We start from the raw sequence: 14,172 nt of genomic DNA on the forward strand, positions 1-14,172 counted from the left end.
GCTCCGCCCAGCGACTGGCAACTTGGTTCTTCAACCTGGGACGACTGGGTGAGAACAGGCTCGCAAGAGAGCTAGAGGGCGGCAACATGTGGCCACACGAGACCCACACAGGGGGGACACCGAGAAGGAGACGAAGGGACGTAGCTCTATAGCTAGACAGCTGCTCGGAGGGTCCCTACTACTGCTAAGATAGGGGAAGGAGGAGGAAGAAAGGAAAAAAAAATAATAACTTTTAGTGACATGCACTAAGACCTGTCACCAAGCTGGGCGGACGGGGCCTAGCACCAGTGGATTGAGGTTAACGATGGGAGTTGCGGGCGGAGGCGCATGCGCCCCGTACGATGTACATAAAAAGCTGGATTCGAACCGAGGAGGGACTGCTTGCCCACAGGGGCGAGGCGGCCAGCCGCCTATTCAGACCTCCAAATGCTGAGCGAACCTCCAAGATTGCCTGAGGTTGGAGATTCGATGAACTATCGGAGACCGGATTAACACTATCCGGGACGGGGTTAATACTTGTTACGGGTTTGCCAAATACCGCTAAGAATTAGCGGCTCCATTTTGACATTCGATGAGCTGTAACCCCCCACTACACTATGTACTAACTACAGTATCTGTCACAGGCTGGCAAGACATGTCGACATGTGACGAACATTCCATTAATGGTACCTAAAGTGGATATGTAAACGAACAGATTCATAATGAGACCTCCCGGGTGGATACATATGCAACGAAAATTCACGGAAGGACCTCAAGTCATTCAGGTGTTGGCATGCTGATCTTGATCCCTTCCTTCTTGAGACGCTCAACCGCATCCCAGTCAACCTCAAGCTGACCCAAAGGGCCCTTACCCTTGACCTGAATCTCAGGTGGGATAGCCATCCGTTTCGCAGCCAAGGCAATGGACTCGTCGTCCCAAGGCTCATAGAATTTCTCCAGGAAAGCCGCCTCCTCGGCCTCGTTAGGGGGAGTCAGGCTAGCCAGGGCAAGCCACTCATCGACTGGGGTGGAATTTTTTGTAAACTCCTCGACCGAGTCATAAGCCAGCGGAGGTAGATCTGTGCAGGCCAGAGCTGCTGCGAAGGTATCGTGGATGTTGTTCAGCGAGGTGGGACACTTCGCCCAGGCGTCTTTCGCCTCTGTCTCCTCCGGTTTGCCGCTAGAATCCTTCCTTTCATCCGTGTCAGCAGCACGCTTCACTCCCTTGACCGATGACGTCTGCGGAGTGAGCAGCTGAGCGGGTGCCGGAGAGGCAGTCTTGACTGCGTTGAGAGGAGTGGCCGTACCCTGCTTGGCAGGTGATGGTGCTGCACCAGGCTTTGTCGAGGATGGTGCTGGTGGAAGCGTAGATGTCGGTTGGGCTTCCGAACTTTCGTTGGGATTGAGACCCAGACCGATTGAGAGACTTTCATGGTAATAGTTGATGTAATCGTCGAAGATATCTTGCTCCTCTGGTTGGTGGCTTTCCTCAACGTGCTTGTCTAGAGCAGCTTGTGTGGGGAATCCCTGGTAATGGCTCTGGCACTCAACCACAGTGCATTTGAAAGCACCCGCCATAGCCGCGGCACTAGAGGTAGCATCTGCCACCGCTTTGTTGTATTTCGCCGCTGCACCGCCAGGAGTTGCGGTGGGTTGAACCGGTGACGATGCCACGGCATGGGACTGCTTTCGCTTCTTCGGAGGAGGCAGCTTGAGGTTTTCGGGAGCAAGTCCCCCCGAAGCATACTGAGGGACACCTCTTGGCGATGGTGCTGCAAAAGGTGCAGCAGGAGGGTTTGCGGATTGACTAGAGGCGCGCCGGGCCCTCTGAAGGGCTTCTTCCTGAGCCTGCAATTGCTGCAAGTTCGTCGCATTCAACACTGGCATGTTACCTTGCGCCGGGGCTGTGGAACCAGGAGGCTGCGCGGCATTAGGGCGCATGCGAGAGATCATCACCGTGAACAACTTCCGTATGAAAAGGATGGCACCCTGAACGAACTCAGGTTTCAACGTGAGGTGTTCATTGACAACCCAGTCCTGCGTGGGCTTGAATTGTCTCATCAATTGGATACGCTAAGTGACATCAGATCAGTAAATAAACGCCTATATGGTTTAATGAGAACGTACCATGTTGAGGAGACTCTTCACATTGGGCTCCTGGCCGGACAGCTTTGAGTACCATTGTACTAAAACATCCAAGCGACCCAGGAGCTCCACGGCTTCGCGCAGTTGCTTGGTCATAGTAGCCTTCTGCTCCGGTGAAAGGGGCACAGGCATTGCGGGTGGCATGTTGTTGGCAATTTCGTTGTAAACCTCCATAACCTGAGGCGGCAGGTTCCTGTTCCAGGCCTCCTCAGCGGCTGCTCTACTGGGAACCGGATTTCGACCTTGCTGCTGCCTCCGCATGCTCATCTCAACCTGGGCTCGTTGCTGAGGGGTCATTTGTGCAAGCTGTTCCTGACTGAAAGGTAGACTAGGCCGTTGAGGCGTACTTCCGGGGGCCCCTGGAACAGCTGCTGGGTGATTCATCTGGGGAGTAGCCATGGCCGGAGCTTCTGTATCATCGGTAGTCGCCTTTTTCTTCGAGGGCTGCTTCCCGGTCGCAGCTCTACCACCCTTGGCTGCGGTGCCAGCCTGCATCTTGGTATTCGCTGGTTGGGGTGTCGACTGCGGCTGTTGGAGGGAAGGTTGCGGCTTGGCTTGCTGAACAGGCTGTGCTGCAGGAATCACAGGTTGCGCCATTGGGTGACCGAGTTGACCAGGCTGCGCGTTTGCCTCCTGTTGCATTGCTCGGTTCTGGGCGGCCTGCATCATATGCTTCTGACGATTACGATACAAGAGTTCGCGAATCTGTTCGTCGGTGAGACTTGACGCCTGCTGCCCCAGCTTCTGACGAGCCATTTGGATCTCTTGAGCGGATATTGGTCGTATGGCTGGCATATTGAAAGGGGCGGGTTGCTGACCAGGAGGGAAGCCTGGCGCATTCGCAAACGGAATCTGGGTACTTTGAAAGGGGGTTGCCGCTGGACCCTGCCCATTCTGATCTCTGACTTGACCACCAGAGTTTGCGATGAGCTGGCCTAGATGGAGCTTTTGGAGCATCATAAGACGCGGAAGGTCGTTGGGGCTTGCAATTTGAGGGTTCGAGATAGCCCATTGCTTGAGTTGACCCCAAGACTTGACGTGATTAGGGACCTGCATTGAGGTGCCGTTCATGTTCAGGAGGGATGGAGGGAAAGTGACGCGGTCCATTTGCTTGCTTTGCTCCGGAGTCATCTCCACGCCGTTGTTTTGTTGGCGCAGCATTTGGAGCTTGTAAGCTTCATTCTGGCGCTGTTGACGTTGCTGAGGGGTCATTTGCTGCTGGCCTTGGGGTAGTCCTGCCGGGTTCAGATCCTGTGGGACACCTCCCATTGGGCCCCTCATCATGGCATTGCCCATCTGATTATTGAGCATCGACGGGGCTTGACCTGGTTGAGGCTGCGGACCTGGAGTAGCTCGAGCCATGTTGTTGAGAGCAGCACGACGATGTTGCATCATGAAAGCTTGAGCTTGCTCCTGGGTCATGCGGGAAAGTTGCTCTTGGATGTGTGGTGGGATGTTGTTCGGCATTGGTGGCCGACCTTGCATCGCAGCCTGTCCTGCAACCCCGGTTGGATGCTGGCCCATGTTCGCGGATCGGGACGGTGGTCGGGCCTGGGCGGGTACCTGTACCGGTGACATCTGAGCTGGGGCCATGGGTTGATTCAGCATCGTCATGGCTGGGCTCTGCCCATTCATCTGGGACTGCGCTTGGGGGTTCCCTTGTCCACCATGGCCAGAGATAGCCATCTGAGCCTTCTGAGCTGCCTGTGCACGCGCCTGGGCCTGGGCCTGAGCCTGGGCCTGTGCCTGTTGCGCCTGGAACTGCATTTGATTCTGGGGTGTGTTGGACCCACCCTGCAGATGTTGTTGAGCAAGAAACTGGGCCTGAGCGTTGGGATTGTTGCCATTCATGTTCGCCTGGGTGTTCTGACCCATCTGCTGCGGGTACATGTTGTTGTTAGGGAACGGAGCCTGATTTATTTGCGTAGAGCTCGCAGGAACGACTAGCTGACCAGCTTCCTGGGAACGCAGGCCATCAGCTTGCTGGCCCTGGATGTTCTCTACATTGCCCATGAAGTTCGGAGGCTCCATCGTCTGACCAGGGTTTCCCGGGAACGCAGAATTTCGTTGGAGATTCAACATATTTTGGAGCATTTGGCGTTGATGTGGGTTGTTCATCATCTGGTCACCCATCATGTTGCCACTTGCATCCACACCAGCACTTGGCGCACGTCCCCCCATCTCTAGTCGAGTGCGACGATGACGTCTGATCTGATTGAGTGCCTGGGAGCGAAAGAAATAGGTCATGGGCTCCAGGTTTTTTCGTGCCAGGTATTGGCGTTGCTCAGGAGTCATGTTGGACAAGTTCATTTTGATCTTTTCCATATCCTCTGGGCTCGTCTTGTTCAACATCTCGTTTGCCAATCGAGAAACGTGGTCGAGATCTTGAGCTGAAAGGGTGCTGAGTTCGTCGACCATGGGGATTCCGTTTCCGGGGCGCTGTTGGGCCCGCTGCTGCTGCTGCTGCTGCTGCTGGAGCATTGCCTGCGACTGCTGTTGTTGGCGCTGCTGTTGTTGATGCATAGCCACCTGCTGATTTTGTCCATTCATCCCCATTCCCATCTGCGGTTGACCAGGAATCGGGGAGGCTTGCATGCCTGGGTGCTGCGGAAAAGCGCCGGTCATCTGGTTTTGTCCGGCGCCTGTTTGAGGAATCATTCCACTCTGGTAAGCAACTGCGGCCTGTCGCTCTCGAGTACTTCTGATGTGCAGGAGCTTTTCCTTGCATTCCTTGTCATATTCCATTTTTTCGTTGGCTTTGGTGAACGCTTTCAGCTCAAAGGTCATGGCCGCCTGGGCCGCTTGGTGTAGGTCGATACGAGGTTGGATCAAACGGAGTGAGGTGATCCTAAAAAAATCCAAACAGCGAGGTTAGATCAGACAGCATCAAACGCGCGCAGTCAAAAGGTCGAAGAAACAACTTACATCTGATAAACATTGGCGGCGCGAGCTTTGATTGGGACGTCGGCTTTCCATCCTCCATACGGTCCCTGACTCTGCAACATTTGCGCAACGTACGCCATCATAGACTGCGGGTTGTCGCCCTTGGGAATCTGCATGTTGGCCTTCATTCTCATCGCTGCGGTCGGGGCTGGCCGGCCAGGCCCCGCGCCCGGGTTGGGGAACTGCTCGGGATTCATAGCAGATACCCCATCAGTGGGGATTGAGCAATCCGCGAAAGTTGTTTGAGGATTAGCATTCGCTGGAGTGATCTCACGCGACTGTGAGAATATCACAATATTAGCGACGTAGAGACACAAGAAATTCAGTCAAGACGGGTTGCTGATCGGGTAAAAGAGGGAAAAAAAGGCGGATACTAGGTGCTGGTGTGGAACCGTGATTTCGAGTCGATCAGGGAGGGTGGGGATGGGTAGGAAAATCAACGAAACGGAGGACAGGAGGGACTGGAGGGAAACCAACACGACCAACGCAACGAGTAAAGCAAGGCGTTCGGGCACCAGCGTCAGAGTAATTCAATTCGCTGGCCAACACCTGATTGTGGCTTGGAACGAATAAGAGTAGTTTTGAGAGTGTAGGAAACTAGTGACAGGGATCATGCAGCTTTTGAAGTTGCACCGGACCTCAAATCGCTTTGGTCTCTTCAGAAGATTTGGGGTGGGAGAAGAGAAGAAAACGCCAAAAACAATAAGGTACTTACAGAAAGTCAGGACTGAGACAAAGAACTGAGTGCACAGATCTTTGAGATAGGGAGAGGGAAGATGGGGAATTGGGGGGGGGGGGCAAATGATAAAAAGTGGCAAGTGAATTGAAATTATTATGGGGTGGTTAGAAGTATTAAATTTGGGTAAATGAATGAGGAGAGAAAGATGAATTAGAATGAGATCAAAGGAAGGAGAATGTTTTATTAGATGAAGCCCATTGAGGGATTGATTGAGGTGAGGAACGTCAATTGCATTGAAATGAAACGGCGCGTATCAATAGGCGGGTATTGATTTGGTATTGGAATGTAATGTAGTCATCAGGCTAGCTCGGTGGTACTTGGTTCTGTACCTGAACCTACCTACTACATCATGTACCCTGGGGAAATGATCATGTGCCTTACTTGTATTACTTGTACTATCCATACCTCGTGTACTTAGTGTGACCTCCGCCTGGCGATCCCTCAGGCATTATTTTGAAGTATCTGGAGCTCGTCATCATCATGAGCTATTATCTACACAGTACATCCAGGTTAGAAGGTTAATTTACACTCTTACATAAGAATATAAAAAAGACATCAATCTCTACTTAAAATACTACAATACAGTAATTCTGAATTTATCAAACTGATCTGGTAAAAGCAAAGTAATTCAAATCCAATTCTCATCAGGATCGACAGGCGTTCTGGCCCTGACCTGATCCGGAGAAACCAATTGGTCAAAAATCCGGAAACACTCCCAGGAGGCTGTGGCTATGTACCAGGTACTCCACTATATACTGGAACTGTCAGCAAAAAGGAAGTCTCCAGTACTTATACCTAGTCAGTCCAAGAGCTTAAGTCAGCCACTCTCCTGGAAACGTCAACCTCAGCCCTGGAGGGTGGACTGTTCTATATATACACTTCTGCCCTTCAACATCTTTCCACACGGTCGCTCTTTTCCCTCGCGTCCTAGTTACCTCGCCATGAACAACGATTGAAGAAAGTTGCTTTTTCTCCTTTAGCTTTCGCTGGTTCTTCGGCATGTTCTCCGTCTCTGTGTCCCCCGTCTCGGTGGGCTCCAACGTCTTTTTCGCATTTGCCCTGTTCCTCATCTCCGCTCTTGTGTTACTTCTCCTGCGACGCTTTCTCACCCTCCGCGCCACCCCCGGGTATTTAACCGTTCCGATATTCTTGGCCCTGGCTCTGCCCGCCAGTGTGGTGCTCCTAGTCCCCATCGATTTGGCGTCAAGTTCGCGCGATGGTTCTGGGCCCAGGGCAATCTGGCTGCCGGAGCGAGTGGTTCTGGTATGCTGGCGCATTGCCTATTGGCTGATCTTCGTTCTTACCTGGTACGTCCTCCCACGTTAGTCTACTTGAACGGGAACAGTCACTCATTCTTGTCTCTCACTTAGGGTCATCCTTCCGTTACTTGGTGAATATGTCGATTCGGGTTACCGTGAACCCAAAGGCCGTCTCATGTACTCTCTTCGCTCAAATGCCCAATACCAATTGATCGTCCTGGGATGTTCCCTGGTGGGGTTGGTCTATGTGTCGATCTCAAATGGATTTGAATTTACCTCCATTAAGGGTCTTGTCATGGCATTAGCGTACGTGTGGGGTCTCGTTCTAGCCATTTACCTCATGGGCCACGGCCTCGTTTCCATCCCGCGCAATTTGCTCCGAAATTCCAACGTCAGCGGTCGGCTGAAGAGAATCCAAGCACATGCACCCAAGGTGCACGATCGCTTAATGGACTCGGTCAACGAGTTGCAGAATCTCAACAGTCAGGTTACACAACTACAGCGCCGTAAAACAGGCACGGCGCGTGATTTCCGTGAATGGATAGAAGAGCTACAGGAAGGGCACGACCAAACTGACGTGCGAGCCCCGATTCTCGAGAATCCCGACCCATCCGCCACGATACCCTCTGTCATCACGGAACGCTATCTGGCTGACCTCACCCGGCGGCTCCAACGTGCTCGGCATATGAAGGCCCGATTTGTGGATGAATGGGATCGTCTGGTGCAGCTAGCAGCTGATCTTCAAGCCATCATCGACTCTGCGGCTTCGAAAAAACTCGAATTTGGTCCGGCCCCCCGTCGATCATCCTGCTTTCCTCGTGTGAAGTTCCTTAGCCCGTATATGCGGTATCAGTTGTACTCGAACATAATTCCCTCGGTCAGGTTGGCATTCGGTGCCTTCTTTGCGGTGGCATCGGTCTGCATCGTCTGGTCGGAACTGATCAAATCTCTGGCACCTCAACTCTCTGCTGTCAGCTTGACTGTGGTCCCCAATTGGAAAGAACATCCTGTTGGCTTCGGTGGTCAGCTCACAGCCTCTGCTTGGCTATTGTACATGTGTTCGGCTGCTCTCGTCGGCGTTAGCGATGTCAAGGTGTGGGGAAACCGTGCGCTTGTCCGTCGCAACACATATGGCGAGAGCGCCTGCTGGTATGCTGGTCTTGTGGCTCGGTTGACAGTACCGATCGCCTACAACTTCTTGACCTTCTTGCCGAAGGGATTTCGGCGAAGCACCACTTTTTACCAGTTCCTTGGTAAGCTCATCAACCTGACCCCGCTTGGGAAGGGGTTTGACTTCCTTTTCCCAATTCTCATTCTCCTACCTATTTGCGCAACGCTTTTCAACTTGTACGGCCGGATCAAGAATGTCTTCGGGTGTGGTCTTGCCGAGGACGATGACATCCACGATGTTGAGAACAACCCTGCCGGGTATGGCATGGGTGGCTGGCGGGAGGGTCGCGATCTCATACAACGGGAACTCAACGGGTTCGGGTCTCTGGCAGTGTCCTCTCGCGGTAGTCGGTCAACTTGGGCATCGGACCGCGATGATGAAGGCTCTCCCGGCTCGTCTCGGCAGCGAGTCCCTATTTCGGAGGGTCCTCAATACACCCAGAGGACAGTGGTCGCGCCTACAATAGTAGATGGGGAGGACGAGGAGGATGAGAATTTCTTCCAATCCTTTGCGCATCGCATCAAGAATACTCTTGATACTACTACAACGCCCCGATGGTTTCAGGGCGAGCCATTCCGACTCCCACGCTGGATGTCGGGTGATAATAATGCCGCAGAAGAGAGTACCTCGCTATTCAGAGGTCGGGCTGAGCCTGGCCATCTGCGTCTGGGTTAGAAAGCTCACGTTCTGGTGTTCGGTACCTTTCAACTGCTGGCCAGTATAATATGCATTGTTTCCCTTGTATATAGCTTTAACCTGTTTTTGTATCGGCCTACGACTACAATTGAACATTGTTATAGAAGATACACATTGACACACTGTCTACAATAGTGCATTGTCTTGTCCCTTTGATGTTCTACTGTATCAAAAACAATAGGGCATAGGGCAAAAAAGAAATGCCCTCGTCCAGGATCGAACTGGAGACCTTCGGATTGCAATCTTGTTAACAAGAATGTCATATGAAGAGTATATGAGACCAACGTCATAACCAACTAGACCACGAAGGCTGTACCACTAAGCCACTGGTGGCTGTGATGACACCAAGGCGCAAACTAAGGATACATAGCCAGGAGCCAAAGGACTAACACCTCATACACAAATACCCGTGGACGCTTGCTTAGGTTCCCTCATCAGGTTCTTACCCGGTGGATGATGAATTAAAGTCACCTATAGTATATGTGCAATTGCGTGTCTACAGCTAACGGCATATCTGCAGAGTAAATTTGTATAAAACAACGAAGACCATCTCTAGGATGGTGCATCGATAGCCATCTTGCCATCCCGCCCGCGGACAAACCCCAGGTTCTAACCTGATTCCTTTCCCCAGCTTTTGGTCCTATAACATCAGTGGCATGTCCGTTTAGAATACGCGAACGTGTTGCTTTGCAACAATCCCCCAGTCGATCACGGAGACTGGGGGGAGGTGCTAGTTAGAGATAGGTGTCTGATTGTTACATTGTGCCACAAGCCAAAAGGATGTCCCAATAGCCATGGGGGGTGTCTCTGTATCTGTATCACAACCCTATATCGATGCGGGAAAAGAAAAGGAATGTATTAATGTAACCTCTGGTGAAATTCTGGCCATTTGAACGACCTGCGGGCCATATGATAGACCCACTCTATCACTCACTGAAGATGCAAAAAATTTGCCCTCGTCCAGGATCGAACTGGAGACCTTCGGATGTCAATCTTGTTACCAAGAATGTCATATGAAAAGTATATGAGACCAACGTCATAACCAACTAGACCACGAAGGCGAATATGTAAAACTTTGTCAGTCTTGACTTTATCAATCAGAACACCAGAAAATGTAAGTACTACTGTGTAGACTGTAGGCTCAACACAGCGATATCAGATTCAGTACATTCTTCTTTCCTTCTCTATTTTCTCTATTTTAATTAGAAGCAAAGCATTATTTTGGCTCTTGCCGGCCATGTTTCGTTCCTCTTCTGTATTGTTAACGGCTTGTCTAGGGTCTCAACAGTACGATCAATAAATGCATTGTATCTGATAACGAAAGGTCTGCTAGCTACAAAACAGTGAAAGTCAAGGACAACTCAAAATCCATCCAACAGACATCCAACAGTAAAAAGCGAGCCAAAGAGATACCACATCCTCCTCCTCCAACATTGCCCTGAGCCCTGCGACAGTTCCTCATTCCCCCCAGACCGGAGAGAGACAGACTCCTTAACAGGAAACCTTGAAGGAGCCCATGCTCTTGCTGAGCTTGTGGTCATTCCAGTCATCCGAAGCGATTCCAATTTGGCTGCTGCACTTGCTATCGCTGTAGACACGGAGGACACAATCAGACCAGAATCCGTTCTCCCAGTCGATCTTGGTACCCTTCTTGCAGGGAGCCTTGGTGCACTTCTTGCCGTTTTCGCCGTCCCACTGGCTGCCGCAGGTGGTGAAGATCCAGGCGTTGGCCATAGGCAGAACGGCAATGACTGCGGCGACGGTGGCGGCGGTGAACTTCATTTTGATGGAAGTGGGAGAGGTTGAGGTTTGAGTAGGTTGGAAAGTTGATGTAAATTGGATGAATGGAGGATTGAGCTTGAGCTTGAGATTGAGCTTGAGATTGGAACTTGGTTGTGTTTGAGAGGATGTTCCAGGAGTATCGAGGCGGGCACAAGTGATAGCTTATATAGCTTTCTGGGTGACATTGAGTCTTGACTTGATCAAGTAGAAGATGTAACTTGGTCGATGCCAATGCTCGTATCGTGCCCAGTGATGCCAGAATAGTACTCATCACGAGAGATCAACATCGTCGATCAGGGTGAATACGATGACTGCTACTAACTATTACTTCGTATTTGGTAGATGGCACAGCCTATTGGTACATGTAAGGTGCCCTCGTGTTGTTCAGCCGTGGTAGCTGAAGTAGACATGCCGATCAAGGGTGAAGTTTTTAGCTCAGGGCAAAGAGAGCCTCAGACTAGTAATCGGCCTGGAGATCCCGGGATTGTTATTTTGAGACCCATTAGGATGGTCATCTGAAAGCAACAGAGACTGTTCTAGCTTCATGTCTGTCATGTTTGGACGAGCTTAAGACTATGTTACTCGAGCATATGTCTGCTCTTGGTACTCTGATCACAGAGTGTGCTGTTGTGTAGAAAATAGTAGATAAAGTTATCCCGAGTATGTCCCTGAATCTATTTCGGGAGTTAGAGTCAAGCATCTATGTAATTGATTGGCGGCTGGCTGCTTTGGCTCTGGAAATAACCCCTAATCCAGTAAGATCCCCGGACGATCAATCTCGTATACTTGAGCTAAGACTCGGGCGGAGTCCCTGCAATTTTGGACATCTCGTGTTCGTGTGGCCGACGAAGTACGAGTTACGAACTTAACGACTGCTCAAAATAGCCAACATTGTATTTGAGCACACTATGAACTGCGGACGGTAAGGTACCTGCTCAATGGATGGCCTTGGGGAGCAGTTGGTATCTTCCCTATGCATATTTTCTGGGTGCAGTGAATACAGATACAGCTCATATGTTCTTACCCACTGGTATGCTGGAGCACCCAATCTCTAGTGCCGCATGTAGTACCCTATGGCGAGGAAAGCAAAAATGGGATTAATGGAACTCTACCCGAGGAGTTCGCAAAAGGGACAAAGGCAAATGAGGCAACCAGCAATAGATGCCTCAGAGAATCCTCGGCTTTGGATCTCATTGAGTCATTGGACCGCGTTTACCATCACGTGATGACAAGCGCAGCTCGCTGAATCTGAGTGTGAGCTTCCAAGATAAGCTCAGTGGTCTGACACTGAGAGCGGAAGTCGGGACAGTCGCAGCAAATGCCAAGTTCCCACTAGAGAAATGGATGGTAAATATGTATACATATAGGTAGTATGGATCTGGTACTGTGTAAGGAGTAGCTATCTCCAATGGTCGGAGGTACCGCGTGACAATGATATCAGCCGATGGCCCGATAAGCCTATCTCCGCTTTGTTCTCCTCACTTGGGTCAACAGCCCTTGGACTCTTCCTCCTCTTTGATACCGAACTCGAACTTGAGTCCTCGTACCAATACTACTAGCTACAACACCCAGGGCAAGATGGCGAATAAAGCCCTCATCCCCTTCCTGGTCACGATGATGCTCGTGACCGGGGTGTGTAACACCATTCTCAACAAGTATCAGGTAGGCGCACGATACAAAGCTCATGCAAGGAACACAAGCTAATCGCCTTGTGATGGACAGGATATGCAATGTGTGCGGAATTGTGACTCGCCCGATTCCAGTCAGCGGAAGCTGTTCGAGCAGCCAGTCATCCAGACGTAGGTTTCACTCCATGTCCACGATGCCGCTGCGCAACACTCGCAACAGAATGCTAACACCAAGCGTGCAGAGCCACAATGTTCCTCGGCGAAATGGGCTGCTGGGTAGTTGTCGGCGCAAACTTCCTCTACCGCCAATACATCGCTCCACGTCTATCCAGTGGCTCCTCACCGCTCCTGGCGGGCGGATATCGCCCAATAAACGGCGACGACGAGGGCAATGATTCCGACGCCGACCACACAATCGATGGACTTGACACCAACGGCAGACACCCGAAGCCCCTACCGGAAGATGACAACCGTATCCCCCTACGCGGATGGAAGATCTTCTTCCTTGCAGCGCCGTCAAGCTGCGATATCGCCGGCACGACACTCATGAACGTTGGTCTGCTTTTCGTCGCAGCGAGTATCTACCAGATGACGCGCGGTGCTCTCGTCCTCTTTGTCGGTCTGTTCAGTGTACTCTTCCTCCGCCGCAAGCTCCACCTATACCAGTGGTCCGCCCTCTTCATCGTCGTCCTCGGCGTCGCTATCGTCGGACTCGCTGGGGCTCTGTTCAGCGGCGACTCAGGCCACGAGATTACGCAGGATGGTAGTACTGCCGACGTTGCCTCGCTTGCTATCATGCGGGCGCGTGCTGTCGCCCGCACCTCCGAGGCTGTGCTGGCTATCCTTGGTGTGCTGCTTATCGCGGCTGCCCAGATCTTCACGGCCTCGCAGTTCGTGCTGGAAGAGTGGATTTTGGAGAATTACGCCATGGACCCTATTCAAGTTGTGGGTTGGGAAGGTGTGTTCGGCTTTTTGGTCACTGCAGTCGGAATGATAGTCATGTATTTTGCTGTTGGCCGGACCGATGCCGGTCGTTATGGCTACTTCGATATCAAGGAGGGGTTGCACCAGGTGTTTAGTAACCGGGTCGTTGCTATTTCAAGCATCTTCATCATGATCAGCATCGGGTATGTTTTCTCTTTCCTGGTTCTCAGTTCCTTCGTCCGCATCCCCCCGCTAACCTTTTCATCGCAGTGGCTTCAACTTCTTCGGTTTGTCCGTTACCCGCACCGTCTCCGCTACTTCTCGTAGCACAATCGACACCTGCCGCACCCTCTTCATCTGGCTTGTCTCGCTGGGACTCGGCTGGGAGTCCTTTAAATGGCTCCAAGTTCTCGGCTTTGCACTCCTTGTCTATGGAACATTCATGTTCAACGACATTGTCCGCCCTCCGCTCAAGGCTTGTTTGCCTCGTGACCGGAGAGAGGGACAGGTGTTGCTCCCCCAAGACCCTATTGAGCACATCTAATAAGCTCGCTGTGTTTCAGGTTGGTTTGCATCCCTGGCCTGTGTCTGTCTTATATGAATATCCTGGAAGATGTCATAGACTGGTCTCATACCTTGGATTCTGGATAATCCGCACCACTTTGCATTGCTTTGGTTCATTTGTTGCGATGGCGTTATCTTGTCTTCTTTCTGGTGACCGTATACCGACCTTTTGTCGCACTGGTATCTTGCGGTAACGATTGATATGTTTTGTTTTGGGGTTATAGAGCCTTGCTTTCAATGGCTTGTTGCATCGTGCGTCCATGTCTCTGATTTAGTCCAGATACATCATGAGAACTCATTTTCAAACATTTGCCTCGGTATTTTAATATCTTGCGCCACTGG

General features: G+C 51.4%; 4 protein-coding genes across 4 annotated transcripts; 2 read left to right on the forward strand and 2 right to left on the reverse strand.

The window, feature by feature from the left end:
- Nucleotides 1-756: 756 nt before the first annotated feature.
- On the reverse strand, nt 757-5,264 carry N7515_006881 (uncharacterized protein; the record flags this gene model as incomplete). The annotated part of the gene is made up of 3 exons (XM_056667625.1): nt 757-2,052; nt 2,107-4,972; nt 5,050-5,264. The coding sequence occupies 3 exons, from the start codon at nt 5,262-5,264 to the stop codon at nt 757-759; spliced, it is 4,377 nt and encodes a 1,458-aa protein (XP_056521221.1).
- Nucleotides 5,265-6,805: 1,541 nt separating this feature from the next.
- N7515_006882 (LMBR1 domain-containing protein) lies at nt 6,806-8,911 on the forward strand (the record flags this gene model as incomplete). The annotated part of the gene is made up of 2 exons (XM_056667626.1): nt 6,806-7,113; nt 7,177-8,911. The coding sequence occupies 2 exons, from the start codon at nt 6,806-6,808 to the stop codon at nt 8,909-8,911; spliced, it is 2,043 nt and encodes a 680-aa protein (XP_056521222.1).
- Nucleotides 8,912-10,423: 1,512 nt separating this feature from the next.
- On the reverse strand, nt 10,424-10,714 carry N7515_006883 (uncharacterized protein; the record flags this gene model as incomplete). Its single annotated transcript, XM_056667627.1, has 1 exon — nt 10,424-10,714. One exon carries the CDS (start codon nt 10,712-10,714, stop codon nt 10,424-10,426), a length of 291 nt encoding a protein of 96 aa, XP_056521223.1.
- Nucleotides 10,715-12,292: 1,578 nt separating this feature from the next.
- Nucleotides 12,293-13,810, forward strand: N7515_006884 (putative nucleotide-sugar transporter; the record flags this gene model as incomplete). Its single annotated transcript, XM_056667628.1, has 4 exons — nt 12,293-12,376; nt 12,437-12,513; nt 12,585-13,469; nt 13,537-13,810. The coding sequence occupies 4 exons, from the start codon at nt 12,293-12,295 to the stop codon at nt 13,808-13,810; spliced, it is 1,320 nt and encodes a 439-aa protein (XP_056521224.1).
- Between the last annotated feature and the right edge of the window lie 362 nt (nt 13,811-14,172).

This window comes from Penicillium bovifimosum, assembly GCF_028826915.1.
Source record: "Penicillium bovifimosum strain IBT 22155 chromosome Unknown utg000005l_segment0_segment0, whole genome shotgun sequence".
NCBI classification, from domain to species: domain Eukaryota; kingdom Fungi; phylum Ascomycota; class Eurotiomycetes; order Eurotiales; family Aspergillaceae; genus Penicillium; species Penicillium bovifimosum.